The sequence below is a fragment of the Rhea pennata genome, chromosome 1, assembly GCF_028389875.1.
Source record: "Rhea pennata isolate bPtePen1 chromosome 1, bPtePen1.pri, whole genome shotgun sequence".
NCBI lineage: Eukaryota > Metazoa > Chordata > Aves > Rheiformes > Rheidae > Rhea > Rhea pennata.
The window spans coordinates 14,066,553-14,083,222 of record NC_084663.1 but is presented as its reverse complement, the minus strand read 5'-3'; the positions used below and the strand labels follow the sequence as shown (position 1 = coordinate 14,083,222).

The 16,670-nt window shown below is 39.1% G+C and overlaps 1 protein-coding gene across 1 annotated transcript in view; it reads left to right on the top strand.

The window, feature by feature from the left end:
* The window catches only part of RELN (reelin), a gene marked incomplete at its 5' end in the record, with an annotated part of 298,882 nt that overhangs the window by 111,798 nt on the left and 170,414 nt on the right, over positions 1 to 16,670 (top strand). The window contains one exon of the mRNA XM_062580854.1: positions 11,776 to 11,846. Within this exon, the coding sequence (XP_062436838.1) occupies positions 11,776 to 11,846 (71 nt within the window). The remainder of the gene's footprint in view (positions 1 to 11,775; positions 11,847 to 16,670) is intronic.

Sequence of the window (16,670 nt, the reverse complement as noted above, 5' to 3'; positions counted from 1 at the left end):
TTTCTACTTGTAAACTGGTATGGTCTTAAGGGATATATGTTTTCTTCCAATACATAAATCTAGATGAAATTTAAAAACCATGGAGGAGAAATAACCGTCCTTTGTATGATTAGTAACCCTCTGTGTTTGTCAGAAGGTTCACCATATTCCCAGTGTGCTGGAGGCAAGCAGGATCTGTAATTTCCTCTTGGAAAGGGGAGAATAACGCTTCTCCAGTAACAATTGTAGCAGGTACTTCCTTAAATTTATTTTTATCAATCTGTGAAAGGCTTGCAGACTTCATTTGCTTTTCAGTCCTCTGAAAACATTTAGGACTATGGGAAGAATACAAAGAAACATTATACAAGGAAGGTAATATTTCAGTGTTCAGTGAAGCCTTAGAAAATAGAGACCTGCTCTATGTGCATTGCGGTGCAGCCTTCTGCAGCCACACAGTATGGACAGTTTGATTTTTACTGGAATATTTTCTAACTTTAGGCTAAAAAGGCAGGTTTTATCCTTCCCTTGTAAACTGCTTTGCACATTATGGATGCACCAATTGCATCTCTGTAATTAAAGTTGAATTGAGTGTTTTGTTAAGAAATCTGCTTCATTTGGCTATTTAAGGATTTCTTTGTGGGCATTGCAAAGCGAATACAGGGGATGAGGTTCCAGATTCTTACATGGTCCAACTCATCTGCAGCTGCTAGTAAAGTCCTTTGGGCACTGAGGGCAGCTCAGCTGGGAACAGAGGCTGCTCAAACCATAACCGTGAAGTGGATAGCAATACACATGGCACAGAAGCAGTGAACTGAAAAGGCAGCTTTAAAATCATCTCTGCTTCCATTATTTAGAATCTTTTAAAAACAAACTTATTTTCACCATAGGTTCTTACACGCTGTTTCAGATTTTACGCTTTCAGATTTTAAGCATTTATAATTATTCTCTAGTAACATATTGTCTGAATGTTGTTTCATGACAGCTTTTTTGTTTCTTGACCGCTTTTTTGTAAGACCATGTCACATCACAAAAAAACTAACATAAACTATTCACAAATTCTAAATTTTGTAGAACTGTACCAAATCGTTTCCACTTACGGTGGATATTCTGAGATACAGAGCCATAAGCTCATATATGGACAGAATCAGTATCATAGTCTAAATGACAAAGTGTTGGATGCAATGGAGCAATTGATTTTTTGTGCTATGAGAAGTGGTTCTTCGAGCAGCTGCTGCTGAACCTGATTTGATGCAAGGCTTTCTTTCATTTTCTTTCTTTTGCATGACATCTAAAACCTTAGAATCACAGGATCACAGGGTAATTCGGGTGGGAAGGCAGAGCTGGAAGACAGGACCTATGCGAGGATGTAGTTTTTTTTTTTAATTTGTTTTTATTTAACTCCCTGGCTGAGGTGTTAACAACCCTGTAGAAGTAGGTTGGACACAATTTAGATAATTGGGAAGTGGGAAGGGACCTCAGGAGGCCTCTAGTCCAACATCATGCTCATAGCAGGGCCAGCTCTGAGGTCAGACCAGGTTGGTCAGACCTTTGTCCAGCTGGGTCTTGAAAACCTCCCGGGATGGAAAGAGGCTGCACAAACTCCTTGTTGCGCTGCCTGACTGGCCTCATAGGGCAAAGTTTATCCTTATACCCCACCTGAACCTCTCATTTCAACTTACGCACCATTCTGCCGTGTCCTCCCACCTGTACCATGGCTCAGAGCCTGGCTCTGTCTCCTCGAAAACCTCCTTGTAGGTACTGGGGCTGCTGTCAGGTCCCCTGAAGCCATCTATTCCATAAGCTGGATGAGCCCCAGTCCCTCAGCCTCCCCTCACAGGGCAAGTGCTCTAGCCCCGACCTCTGACTGTTGCTTGACTAAACTCATTTCAGATGATCAGTGTCATCAAACTTGCCAGTTTAGCAGACTTTACCGCATGATTAGTACTCCGTCTTAAGCAATGAATTGTACTCACTGTAGAAGTGTATAGAAAATAGCTGTATGTCCTAAGTGCGTTTGCTTAATACTGGTATGTTCCTTTAGAGATATCAGGGACTGAAAATCCATAGTAAACTGTAATATTTCTTCCTGTGATTCAGGAAGAGACAAAGATTGTTTTTGTTTTTGAAGTACATGATTGGATGGTATCTTCACTAAATACAGGCTTTGGAAAACCACACAAGCAAAATTTGTAAAACTAGTTTTTTATACCAAACCAGATTTTTTATACCAAAAGATGTGATATATTCCTTAGGCTAGGGTAAAATACAGATTTTAAATATTTATAAATATTCAATGCATTAAACATCTAAAATCCATACAGTCAGTGGTTCAAGAGGAACTCACAGGATGATTAGACTGCAAAACCTAAGAAAAGGATTGCATCTCCTCCTGAATACTGGAAAAGGTGAAAAAAGTGGAGCTAGTGGTTGGCATTGTGTCGGTGGAGAGACAATGGAAGCTTGTTCTATTATTTATGTGAACTGACTGCTTGGCAGATGCCACTGCAATAAGCTTTTTTTTTTTTTTAATGTAGAAAAAACAGAATTTGCTTTCCTTTATAATCACACAGTGCAAAATACTAATGAAAATGTTGGATTTCCTGTAGTTGGGAAGCAAGTATTGTTATAAACTGCTCTCAGTCAACAAGAGCTTCGAATCATTCCATTCACATAAAACTAGATAAAAGTGAAAAAAAAATCTTTTTATAATTTGAGATATGGGGAAAAGGAAGATGAAAATGCTTATATACAGTTTAAAATGTTAATTCCCTTTTTTCTCTTTCACAATGTATAGTTACTGTTCAGTTGTATCCCTCTTTCGTAGTCACACCTTAAAGTACCCTGAGTAAACAGTAACCAAGAAAAAGTCTTGCATTTTTTTTAAAGATAACAAAGGAAAGTTCTCATGAATTATAAAGCGTAAGGATTCAGGCTGCTTGTGCACCCTTCTGCTTTCAGTGCCATAGCCTTAAATCTGTTCTCAATACAGTCTATAATTATATGTTCATCTCATTTATTTTCCTACTTGAGAATCTTTGTTTTATTCAAAACTCTGGTAAAGAGAGTACTTTTAAACGTGTACGTAAATCAGTCCCTAACTGGAAAAGCCCTTGCCATGTGTACACAGCCTAGCACATGTTTATATGTTAAATTGTAAAATCTTAAATCCGCTTGATCTTGAGCTGATGTTACCATTTAACTGAGCCATGTTCCTCCCTTCATGTTTACCCAAATTTATTTTTGAAGAATCATCATATTCTCTCTCAAACAGACAATATTTTTTTTGGAAAACCCCAAAGACAGCAACAAAAAAAATCCCTCACCTTAATGAATGAAATGGAAATTTTTTTACAGTTAGCTCAAAACTCCTCTCTCAAGGTGGAGGGTGGCTAACTCAGCTTACTGACAAAGCAACTCTTCCAACAGCACTAGAGGAGATTAAATATGAAATCATAGTAGTAATTTAATCACAAGAAAGTAAAAGTGGACTAAAATGAATGGTTAATTATATAAACATTGTGATCAGTATTTGACTGACAGAAGACGTTTTACACATGTGCACATGGTAGCGCAGCCACATTACAAAAAACGTGCAGAACCTATTTAGGGAAAGAGCCCAGTTCTCTGCATCTCTTGTAAGTGTGCACTGGAGCATGTGTATGTACAGCAGCGTATCCGCATCAGGGCAACGCACGCAGGAGCCCATGGACCACTGCACCCTTTACAAGTGCCTCATCTGAAACGTGCTTAAAGTGGAGGCTTTAAAAATGCATGTTTTGCATGGGGCGCACTGAACGAGAGCTCTGCAAGGCAAGCTCTACTTGAGTTGAGCCTGGTAATGCAGAAGGAGTTACAACTAGCTTTTCCGAGTGCGTGCATAGTGTCTGTGAGGGGGAAATAGCTCGTCTCTCTGCCCACGGTGTTTTTCATCCCAACTAGGGAAAGATTCTGCCAGCCGTGTCAGTGTTTTGATGCACGCTTCATTAATGCCAATATAGTCTCAGCTCAAGCTGGTCAATATGGGTACGCATGCTCTTCCATACACATAAATGCACATATGTAGTTTTAAATGTCACTTTAATATCAACGATATTCTCAAAAGCAGACTTTTGATTTCTTTCCTTGACATTTATTGAATCTTGATAAGGAGGTCTTTGAAATTTATTCTGCATTTTCTCTCTCTTACACTTCATTATTTATTTTCAGTATTTTAACAAAAATATTCTCACCATCCTTAGGTTCATTTTCTAGCCTGTTTTCCCATGTGGGTAGTCTCCAGAGAAAAATTCAGAGACAAGAGATAAAGTGAAGTAGCTCTTGTTCCTCTCATATTTACTCTACAAGAATGCAGAGCAGTCTTAAGCCCACATGAAGTTATAAGCATAATTTAGGGATGTGGCCCACAAACTTCAGTCCAAGATAGCTGCTGCAAATGAACTGATCACTATTTGGCCTTTCATGCATATCCTATCTTTTTCTGACCATTTCAATCCCTTCTCTCAGTAGTCTTTTCACTTCTGATCCAGGCTTTTAGGCAAAGCATGGTAATTTCAGTCCCCTGAGCAAATGTCTTTAAATAATTGCACTTTACTTGCCAAATTTCCCTGGCAGTATCTGCTTAGTATGGTCAGGACAGATGATTTTTAGTACATTGTGAAAGAAGCAGTTGGAGACCGGGAGGCAAAAGCAAGTTCAAAAATGTGTGTTTTAAAACACTCAATTCTCATTCATTGGTGTTAATGCCAAGTAGAAATGAAATGAAACAACTTAGAAATATTACCATGCAGCAGTACAGATTGGGGGCTGACCTGCTGGAAAGTAGCTTTGCTGAGAAGGGCCTGGGGGTCCTGGTAGACATGCTGGCCATGAGCCAGCAATGTGCCCTTGTGGCAAAGGAGGCCAACAGCTTCCGGGGCTGCATCGGGCAGAGCACTGCCAGCAGGTCAGGGAGGGGATCCTTCTGCTCTGCTGAGCACTGATGAGGTCGTATCTGGAGTGCTGGGTCCAATACTGGCCTCTTCACTACAAGAGAGACATGGACTTACTGAAGCAATCCAGCAAAGGGGTGCCAAAATGATGGAGGGACTGGAGCATCTCTCATATGAGGACAGGCTGAGAGCTGGCACTGTTCAGCCTGTGGAAGAGAAGACTGAAGGGAGATCCTATCAATGCATTTAAATATCCAATGGGACAGTGTAAACATGACGGGGCAAGACTCTTCTCAGAGGACAAGAGGAAATGGGCAAAAACTGAAACATAGGCAGTTCCATCTGAACATGAGGATAAACTTCGTCACTGTGAGGGTGACAGAGCACAGGAACAAGTTGCCCACAGAGGTTGTGGAGTCTCCTTCCTTGGAGATATTCAAAAGCTTTCTGGACAGGGTCCTGGGCAACATGCTGTAGGTGGCCCTGCTTTGGCAGGGGAACTGGATGATCCCTAAAGGTCCCTCTCTACCTCAACTGTTCTGAGATTTTGTGATTTAACCAACAATTGAAGGCCTTCCAGTGTGAAAGGTGTCTGGATCAATAGCCCATGAGTGCTCTGCCCTGCTCACCCCAATGTCTGCACCAGCTGGGGTAGTGTGTTTAGTCTGTCAGTCTTGGCTGCCGTTGAAGAAGTTGTCACCAGCAGTTTCAGCCATGGTAAGAGATGCAGGCTGAAATGCACACCACCTTGGCATCACATCCTGCCGTGCACAGTAAATGACCACTAAACTACCTTCGCAGTGCACTTTGAAAAATGTGTTTCACACTCCCACCAGGAAAGTTTGGACACACTTGCCCTGTGTGCCTCCAGCAGGTCTATTCGTTGCCTTGCTTTTGAGCTTATTTTATTTGAAGACCTCCTAATTAAGCTGTAATTTAGGGGGATGAGTTTTTTTAAACAGAATAGTTAAAATAGGTCAATGCTTCAAGCAGAGATACTTACACAATTATAATAATGCATTAAAAACCAACTAACTTCTTGTTTTTTAGCTAGCTCAAGAGGGCAAATATTTACTCTGGCTGTTCCTGTGCCTGCTTTCCTCTCTCCCTGCTGCTGTCTTGCTGCCTCGCAGGCACAGAGAGCTGCCAGAGCGCAGGCAGCACACGCTGAGCCTCTGCATGGTTCAGTCCCACGTACCCTCTTCATCTGTCATTCTCTTCTTGGCCAAAATGCTCACTTTAAAATGCAGCCTGTAGAAAAAAAAAATGTTAGCAAAACATCCAAATATACTGTAAAATGAAGGCTGCTTCAACATAAAATCGTGTCAATGACTGTTCTCCATGTATTTCCTTATTTTCCATCCTAACACAGACTCTTCAGACCCGCAGCATAGACCATCTCCCCCAGTGTGTCAAGAAGGAAGCACAGTCCATGTTGTCAGTGGATCATATCTGATTTGGTAGGGCAGCGCTGTGGCTCTGGTGTTTAGGAGTAAAATCTTGGCTAAGTGCTTTCTGGATGTTTTTCTGGATTTCCCACAGTGGAAGCAGTCATAAACCTCTGTAGCCAATGCTGCTGCTAGCAGCTGGCACCCAGTTAAACTGTACTAGTGAGGATTAAAGAATGACCTTGTTTCCCATGGTCGTGTTGAAAAACTAGGTGGTGGTATCATGAGAGGGGTGTGTTACTGTAGGAAACCTGGCTCTTCCCGCATCCCTCCCAAATGAATTCATAACAGTGTCTTTCCCACCCGGGAAAGGGGCAGATGCTCAGCAACCCTGTAAGTAGCAGAGTGAGGAGTGAGCTCCAGGCTGTAATAAGCTGCGAGCCCTTGGGCAGGGTGACATTTCAAGTCCTCTTTCACAGGTGGCATTACCTAGACATACGGTTCAAGTAGAGAATCAAGAAGTTGCATTTTGTTTTTCCTTTTCAGTGACAAAAGATCTAAAAATCTTTATTGGTGCCTGATTTCAGCTCAAATAATTCCAGTTTAAGAAGCAATTTATTTATGATAGAATATTTGTAATCAAATAATGGCATTTTAGTCTATAATGCTTTGAATTGACTGTGATTGACACCAGATATATTCAGACCTCTTTCCTCTGTCAGCAGTTTGTTCTACTCTTACTTATTTTGAAAACACGTTTTTCTCTTTCTCTTACATAGATCCAAGCAGACAGGTACGTCAAGGCTAACGGATGTGTGAGGTTAACATAAAGGGGAACCTTATTACCTCTAAGTTTCTTTCAAAGCTCTCACTTATCATGTGAGGATGTTCCTGTTTCCTCCTGTTTTTCTTTTATTTATCATCCCTTTGGAAAGATTCATGCCTAGAATTATCCCTGGGCATGTATGGAGCATGCATCCTGCCTTCTTGACTGGCTGGCAGGTTATTTCTGATTAGTCACTTGCCCTTTAGCTGGAAATAAACAGGATACGATGACAAAATAGGACTAGACTGGTGTGCAGGAACACCAATTTCCAGTTAGTAAGTATCTTCACCTAAGCAAAGACTACATAGAAACTTTTTTAAAACAACACAGAAATCACTTAATGGATATGCATATCAAGAAAACAGAACATCATAATTAATAGTTGAACAGTTATCCTTCTCTATTATTTTGCTAAAAGTCATGTTCAGACATTGCCAATGTTATTTATATTATAATTGAAATAAATATCATGTAGTTTTTAGACTTGAGTGTCGATACTAGGCTTTTATGGATATAATACATTATCCTTAAAAGAGAAAAATCCAAATTCATGATCCTGTTCTATTCATCTCACCCATCAGATAGGAATATCACCAATAAAAAAAAAATAAAGAAAGAAAAAGTATATTTTGCACTTTTTTCTAAAAGCAGCCTATTTCATACATAATTGCACTGCATTATTGCCATTTGCTCCATGAATAAAGCATAAATACAGAGAAAAGCAAGTAGATAACACTGAAAAACTGACAGAAGCAGTAACATTAATAATTCTGTGAAGCTGCACAGGTAGGGGCAGCACTGGTGCATATACCCATTGCAAAACTAACGGTAATGTGAGCATATGTTCTAGGAAGCAGTGCCCTTAACACGCAGCACTGGTCTTCCCTAAGGCACAGATGATTCCTACTGGAGTCATCCTGGAGTAGGAATAATCGGCTCATAGTCATCGCTATCAAGTAAGGGACAGTATGGACAGAAAGATGCAGGTTGCTCTACCGACTGCAGACTCTGTCCCCAAGGACTCCTTTACAGTTCTTTTACTACCTATTGCCCAAACAATCAGCTAACACTCGTCTTCTTGTCTTGTGAGTTTTCCTCTTAGAAATAAAAAGATAATGGGAAAGGGCATTCCTCCAAAAAATATTTGAGAAGTTCTGATTCCTCATGCAGAGTAGGAGTCAAAGAACAGGAGATATTTTCTTCCTTTGCAGTATTAAGCTTCTTTTTAACCATGAATGTACCTGAAAGGCCTCTTTCTCGTAGCCTACCCTCACATTTGCCGTTGTCCTCCAGCAGCTTCCAGCACATCATTGCTACCATTTCTGTGATGGTTCTGTAGCATCTTCTCACATGTGTGCAGAGCTCCAGTAAACAGTACTCTGGTATTATTTGGTATCTGCTTGCATTCAGGCGCGTACCTCAAGTGCCTGTTTGCATATGATCAATGTTTTGAATTTTTGTTCTTATCTGTTCCATAAAGAAATTTTGTGGTTGCTGTCATTGTTGCATATATCCTCACTTATATCTTGGGCTATTGCATAAAGAGCTTCTCTGAAGTCTCATTGCGTTGCTAGTATAAATTTTCTTTTTTCAATGTCTGCAAAGGGCCTTCTTCCACTCTGCTCGACGGGGAGAATAATATAACTGTCATGGAAACTATCTGCTGTGCCTTGGTTGTGGCATTTTCTTGTATGTGCCAAGGAGCAATGGTAGTCAGGTTTTTTGGTCAGAACTTATCCACAGTGAAACGTATTTGCCCAACATACCTGTTCATGCTGGTTCCCACCTAAGGTTGCCTGTAGGATGTCCTGCCATTTCGTCTGGTAGCAAAACTCACCATATCAGGACCTCTTCAAGAAGCCTGCGTGTATGTTCAATTTACAGATTACTTGTTTGGTCTCATTCTGACTTGTGTGTCTGCTTACAGCTGAGTGGGGACATGTAGAAATGTACATAGTGATCATACTGTCTTATGTATTCACTAGAGCAGAACGTAAGATTTATTGTTAAATGTGATTTCCCAAAGCATGGTGGTGCTTTAGCTTTATTGAAAGCTTTCTATACTTTAGGCTATGTTTTAAATGAGATTTACAGTTCTTAGCTTTCTTGTGTGTCTTTATGTGCTGAAGTAATGTGTTTGTTTTTATTTTATTTTTTTATTCTTATTTTATTTTGTACTCAGTATGGTGCTGGGTCACAATAGCCGATGAAGAAACACTAATGCAGAACTGCTGCATGAAATTTTGCCATATTTTATACAGGTATTTGAAATCCTAAAATAGTTTCCACATACACTTTATTAGGGCTTATTTTTGCATTATTTTTGCCTTGGAAAGTGTGGTGACAGCTTGCAGTCATTGTCCCCGAGACAGGAAGATGAGACCTCCAGAGTTTGTTTTAATTATTCCACCATTTTTTAAAGTTACATTTGTGAAAACTGTCTGTTGATAATTCAGCCAGGGCAAATCTTTCTTCCTTTGTAATCCTTTGCAGTTGGTCAAGGACTGATGCACCTGGCAGGGATGGCAACCAAAGTCTCATGCTGGTAAAGTGATCCCAGCATTGTGGGATCCACTCTGCCAAAGACATGTTGCTCATCACAAAGCCTCAAAACTTGATTATACTCTCTGGCTAATGGGAAGATGTTTTCTGCCTAAGGCCACGTTGCTGTTGACCCTGCTAGGCTGAATGCATCCGAAAGGCTAAGTAGCCTGAAAGGGTGGCACTGCTCTCCTTCCCATAAGCAGGGGAAAGGGGTGTCCTGAGAACTTCATGCAGCCATAGTATTGCGAAAATGAATATGAAATCCCAAATATCACCAATATAAACAGGTATTTTCCATTAATCCAGCTAATATGTAAGGCACTTATGGACACACATGTGCAGCTGCACCTGATGTAAATAGAGCTTCTTTAATTGAACAGGAAGCAAGTTCGATCCCAAAGTGAATGGAAGAAGTTTTCATTCACTTCTGTTTGAACTCTAGAAGTTTGTGGATGCATTTTACCTTGAGAATCCATTGTATCTGTAAAACAATTTTATACATATTCCTCTTGTTCTCCTTCTTTGTCACAGTAAGTGGCCTACTGGACAAGCAAGAAAGGAGACGTCTTGACTTTACTTTATGGACATTCCTTTATGGTCCTTCCTGACATTTTCATAAGCAAGCTACATGTGGTCCATTAGAGAGGGTACAGAGCTGGCTGAAGAATCATATTCATAAAGTTACTTTGAATGTTTTACTGTTGAACTGAGAGTTCAAAGAGTTCATATGGATCTATCTTGAGCCAATTATTTTCATTATTGATTCAGAGAAAGAATACAGAACATATGAAGACTGTGTATGATTCTAGACTGCTATGTTGTTTCTTTGAAAGAAATCAGAATTGAAAGGCAATGCTGACAAATGCTGAAAGGTTTTGAAATCAACAGGATAAAATTTAAGTTAAAAGTACATTTAGAAGGGGGAGAGAAAATGAACAATCAGAAACCAGAAATAAGTAGCATCATTAGCATGGTAACACTGAGAGAAGAGGATCTGAAAATACTTTGGATCTCTAGCGGATTACGACAAAGGAAATTGATAAACTTTCTGTGTGGTATGTTAGATGGTCTGTTAGATGTGGGTCATTAGTGGGAAATAATCATTCTTTAGGCAATATTGGTGAGGCCTAAAGGATAGAAACTCTATGAGCAGTTATAGGCATATCACTTTATCAAAAACAGAATCAAATTGATAGAGATCAGAGGAAAGCAAGAAAACAGTATGTTGTTCAGAAAATGTACGGTTGGAAGGCAGAACACTGTGCAGGTACTGGGCTTGTTTGTTGTAGAAAAAAAGATGAAGGAAAGAGCATGATGATGATTTCCCAAATGAAAAAAGAAAAAAAAAGAAGAAAAAAAAAAAAAAAAGGAGAGACAGCAATTCAATATTTTTCCCCTGGACAATGAGGGAATAAAAAGAAGAAACAGCTGCACTCACAGTAAAACTCGATCCAGCCTACCTAGAAATGTTGTAGATTTTCCTTCTTTGGAGGTTTTTAAGGACTTGGCTTGACAAACAGCTCAGGCAATAAGGGTATATTTGTTTCGCTTTTTGTTTCATGGGAGGATTTCTGGACACCTCTTCAAAAGTAGTACTTTCACTGAGGCCTATTGGATCATGGGACTATTGATTTTACAAAGGAAGCATCTCTGTGAATATTTCTTCTGCTCTTCTCTGACACAGTTACCCCTTCTCAGGCAAAGTGATATGCTTAGTTTTGTGATGTAGCTACTCTTACTAATGTGATAATGAAAATCTTGTGCCATTCATTGAATCGTAATGCCTTTACTACAAATTAGCAATTTTGATTTAGAAACTTTTACTATGGGCAGAAAAAATCCTTGTGGTCTTTATAACAAAGAAATCCATATGAGCGGAGAACCTGATTTCCCATTTTGCAAAAGCAGGTCATCATTTTTTTTGGCAGACAGCTACAACAGTTATCCTACGAATTAAAAAAAAAAAAAAAAAAAAGGGAAGAGGAGCGTAGGAGCATAGGAAGTAAGGAGAATGGGACTTCTGAGCTGATTAGTCATGCATATAGATATACATATGCATATATAAATAAGAATGCTACATTATTTGTTGTTGTCTTTCTTATGTTCACAGGGCTACAGCTACTCATAGGGGCCAAGTTATATTCAAGGATGCCTTAGCACAACAATTGTGTGAACAGGGAGGTAAGAGATATTGTTATTTTAAAAATACCTTGCGAATATTGTTTTCCGTTGTGCTTACATGTCAGTGTTACTCATCACAAGAAGCTGTTTTGTAGATAAACAGGGTCAAGATCTTTGCTTTATCTAAACTGATACTTTCTTTGCTTTCACACCTCCTGTTAGTGAACCAGGCAACCGCAAGCTATGTCTTCCTGCTAAACATTGGGGAATATACAAAAGTTAAAATAAATCCTATTGCATTACACTCCTGTCTGAAATCAGCCTGTAGCAACTAATATCTGCTTTTGCTGGAAGCACAAGTGATAACTATCACTGTATTAACTATAAGCAAAGTACCCAATACGTCTACAGCAAACCATCCATCTCTCTAGTGTCTTTGTGGAGAACCTGCTTTCCCATTTTGCAAAAGTAGATCATCAGTTGCCAGCCAGATACAACATTTGATCATTTTTATAGCTAAGCAAGAATATTTGAATTATACAAACTTTAAAAATCTAATTATTCCTACAGTTTATCATATATATCCTTTTGAGGAATGACCTAAAAAAATCTTACCGTGTGAGCTATTGTCTACAAACAGTACACTATAAACCTACTTCACTAAAACAGTGGAATGAGAGAAGGTATTAATCATTTATGGTATGGGAAAGAAAGGAATTTCTACGCTGATCTAGCTTTCTCTGCAAAACTCCAGTGACACTATTTCCATATGAAAATAGGTAGTGAAACATGGGCCAAATCAATCTAAAATAAGAAATTTCAAAGTAAGAAATGTGTTGTCATATTCCCAAAAAAGAAAAAAATCCTTCAAAGTATGTCCCTTTGGGCATTAGAGCTATAGATCTTTTCCTATTCGAGAATATGTGTGCAAAGATTTTTGTAATAAAAAGCCTTTCAACATTATGTCAAGAGCATATACTGAAGCATGAGGTGTGAATAATACTTCTGTGAAGGTGAGGACAAAATATTTCAATTTTCAGTTTCAGTATTTCACTACTCAGTATTTTACTATTTAAATGGAAAGTAAAAGTGGATTCAGAGAGGTGACTGATGTTGTCAGCTAACAAGCTATGAAGTTAGAATTAGCTACATTTTGAACAAATTAGAAAAGTGCAAAGCAGGTGCTGGCATTGAGAAAGGAGTGTTGTAGTGATCTAAACAGGACGTGATTGAACTATCAGAGTTTTTATTTTCTGGAAAGAAAGAAATGGAGAAATTATGAGAATGTACTTGGTGTTCAGAGCAAGAGATGAGAAAAATGTGTATGACCCCCATAATGTGAGTATGGAAGAGTAGTATTTCTGTGACATAGTATAGGGGGATGTGGGAACAGAAATGCTGACACCACCACCGTTGGGAGTATGCTAGGTTTGATGGTGTCTCTCACAAAGACTAGATGCTGCATGGACGCAAATCAAGAGTGGAAATATCAATAGAATCATTAGCATAAAAGGGTGAAAAGCCTCATAAAAAGAAATTCTCCAAAGCTCAACCTGAGAATGAGAATACCACAGCCAGAGGCATAGTCTATGGTGAGACACATATTCTCATAGAGAGAATAGGTAAGGAAAAGAGAAAGAGTAGAAAGAGATATTGGCAGAGAGTCAGAGAGCTGGCAGTGATAACACGGGGAAAGCTAAGGGCAAACAAGCTGAAACTATTAGAGAACTGTTTGTTCACCAATTTTGGAACAAAAACTAGCCCTAAATTTAACCATTACTTGCACTGATTGGAACAGTAACTACTGGGACCGAAGGACATAAAGAACATGGGATTTGTGTATTGGTTGCGTGTGAAGAATGAAAGATGTAAGGCTGTGCCATCTTTGTGCTTGTGCTGGCTTCTCAGTGTGAAAGTCCCTTTGTGTCCTCTCCCACCTGGCCACTGATGGCCACATCCCGCACCACACCCCTGAAGGTGCCTCCAGCTTCATCCCGTTGTGTTAGTCTCTGCCATCCTCACAGCTTCTGTATTTCTTGTGACTTTCCCAGCAATCTTCTTGCTATATATGCACAGTCACTTTAGTAACCATGTTAATATCTACAGCCCACCTCTCTCCAAAATTCTCCAGGATATTTGACAACATTGTCATAACTCTGCAAACATCAGATTTGACTTAGTCAAGGATCATTCAGAGGTAGTTTTATGAGCACCAGATGACAGCCGTGTAATGATTCATCAGATTTGCCTGAAATACTGATGTGCAGGCTTCTCAGAGCTTCCTCTTGTCCTTTTCACAGGTTTTTATAAAACACTTTGCTTTGGTGGAACCTACATTTTCAGTTTCGGGGCTAGAAGCCAAATATCGCTTTGGCTTTTTGCAGTTTAATTTTGTCTCTGTCCTCACCAAAGCCTCTCTCTGCTTCAGTTCTTATCTCAGAAACCTTTTTTTTTTTTTTTTTTTTTTTTTAACTCAGCTGGTCAAACACACCACTGCACGTTGCCTTGCACTCACTGCCCATGCTCTTACAGTTCTTGTACTATTACGATTGATTTTCTTCTTCAAATAAAAGATACTTTCTCTGAAGCAAACTTCACTTCCTTTATCCCATGAAGACCATCACAGTTTCAGCAATGCTATTACTGTAAACAAAGAGTTCTTTTAGAAACAATTGGTGCATTTATGCAGAAGCAATTTATTAAGATTTATATATGCAAATCAGCAAGGTAGATTGACATAAATGGGCTTTTATGGTCTGCTTCTGTCCCTAAACATTACTATACTAGAAGGTTGTATTGAGTAATGGGACATATTAAGTAAAGAAAATAAAAACACAGGGCAACTTTACAGATTTACTACAGCGCATATTTTTAATAATTAAGTTCACTGGAGATGATACCAGAATTTGTATTAATAGTACAAAGGATATACATGAAGACATGAAAGTAGCAATCAGTCTCAGAAATTATGATCATTAGTGGCTGTCCTGCCTCAAACATGTATTGGTAAATCCAAATAGAGTTAAAGGGCTTTGTGCAGTGAAAGGAAAGTATAGTTCTTATTCTGAAGAGAATTAGAGAAAGATACAGGTCAGCATTAAGGGATGACCACGCCAAAAAAACAGCTTCATGGATAATGTAAAGGGAATGAGAAATGGTGCCATAGGGAAAATCTACCAAAAAAAGTAAGATAATTGCTTGAAAAACTCTGGGTTTCAACATGTAATAAATATTTTAGGAAGCCAGATAGATATTTGCTAACTGATGTAAGCTTTAAAGTTTGTAAGAATTTTACTGGGCTTGAGGAAGAATGGAGGTGTGAGAAATAAAAGACAAAAAAATGAAGTTAATCCAGCAAAAATATGCAAGAAAACAAAAACAGACAGAAAAGGTAGATGGCTTGTATATACATGTAGGGGTGAATACTGATATTAATGATTGCCGCTATTCTTATCTTTAATAATATCTTTAATTAATAATATCTTTAATTCGTTGATTTAGTGGCAAAATAAATGGGAAATAAGATCAACTTTTTACTGTACAGATTGATTCATATTTATTCTTGGCTCAGGTAGAGCAAAAACATACATTAACAAACACCAGTAGAATTAAAATGGAGTTGGCAAAACATCAAATCCGGTTGCATAGCATTATTGAACTCAAAAGAGTTTAGGCGTGTATGAAAACTCCAATGTTGTTGGGAGAAATAGCTCATGACATGGAGGTGGATGCAGCTGGCCCTCACATCACACAAACAAGCCTGCAAACATGCACCAAGTGGTTTTAAAGGGGATAAGGAGACCATCTCCCTTCTACACTATGCAAGGTGGTGCCAGCAGGGGCCTTCTTTGGACTAAGGACCTTACCAGGAAGATCTGTGAGCGTGTAATTTAGTTCTGAATGACCAGAGGAGAATCAGAAGCACAAAACAGAGACAGAGAACATGAAGAATCTTGTTCCCTACTAGTGCAAAATCATTCCTTTCAGCAAAATTTCTAGAATTTTATACGATCTAGTATTTAATGCCACAAGTTACAGGACTGAGATTCCTTCCTTAAGAAACCATTCTGTGGTCTGACAGAGGCTTCTGTATGAACGTCTGTCCTGGGAATCAGCCCAAATTCTCTTGTGTTTGATAGCTTGTACCTGAATATTAATGGAGGACCTTTTAGGCATGTTTTGTACCTTGTAAATATGGATTTAAAAACATCTTGAAAAACAATCAGAAAACAGATTGCAGGCTCTAAGGCTTGACCAAAGCAGTATTTTCCAGAAGAGACGACTTGAGTTCGGAGCTGACGTATTGTTCCTTGGCTCGTGTGCCAGGGAGACCAATGCAGCCCTCGGGCAGCACACTGACTCTCCAGACGGATGCTCAGCTTCTGTGTTTCAACAGCAACTTTGCTTACAAGTAGGGAGAAAGTATTGGCAGCGGGCTAAATAAAAGCATTAATTTTCTTTTTCCTCTTTGGCTGCTAATGGAAAGGAGATTGGACTTTTTCATAATCGGCAAAATATAATACACGTCTCTCCACATTTCCTTTGCAGTGAATTGATGAGCAACAGCTAATGACTGCTGGCTGTTGAACTCTGAGCTCAGTGTTTGTTTTTCTGTACAAAACAAGCAAGTCCTTGTTTTTCTGTAGTTCACTTTTCCTTTATATATTTTTCAAAAGTCCAAGACTGCTAGCTGCAAGGGCTTTGAAAAAAAGTTTGTTTATTTTTCCAGTGAGTTTTGGGAATGTTCTCTAATGCGATATTCCCTACCTAGCCCTGTACACAGGCTTAAACACTCAGACCTATGGCATATGGATGTCAGTAGTATAAACCAATGCTGGTGGAGCATATATTTAATTTGCACTATGTTAACTTTAATTTCTGGTT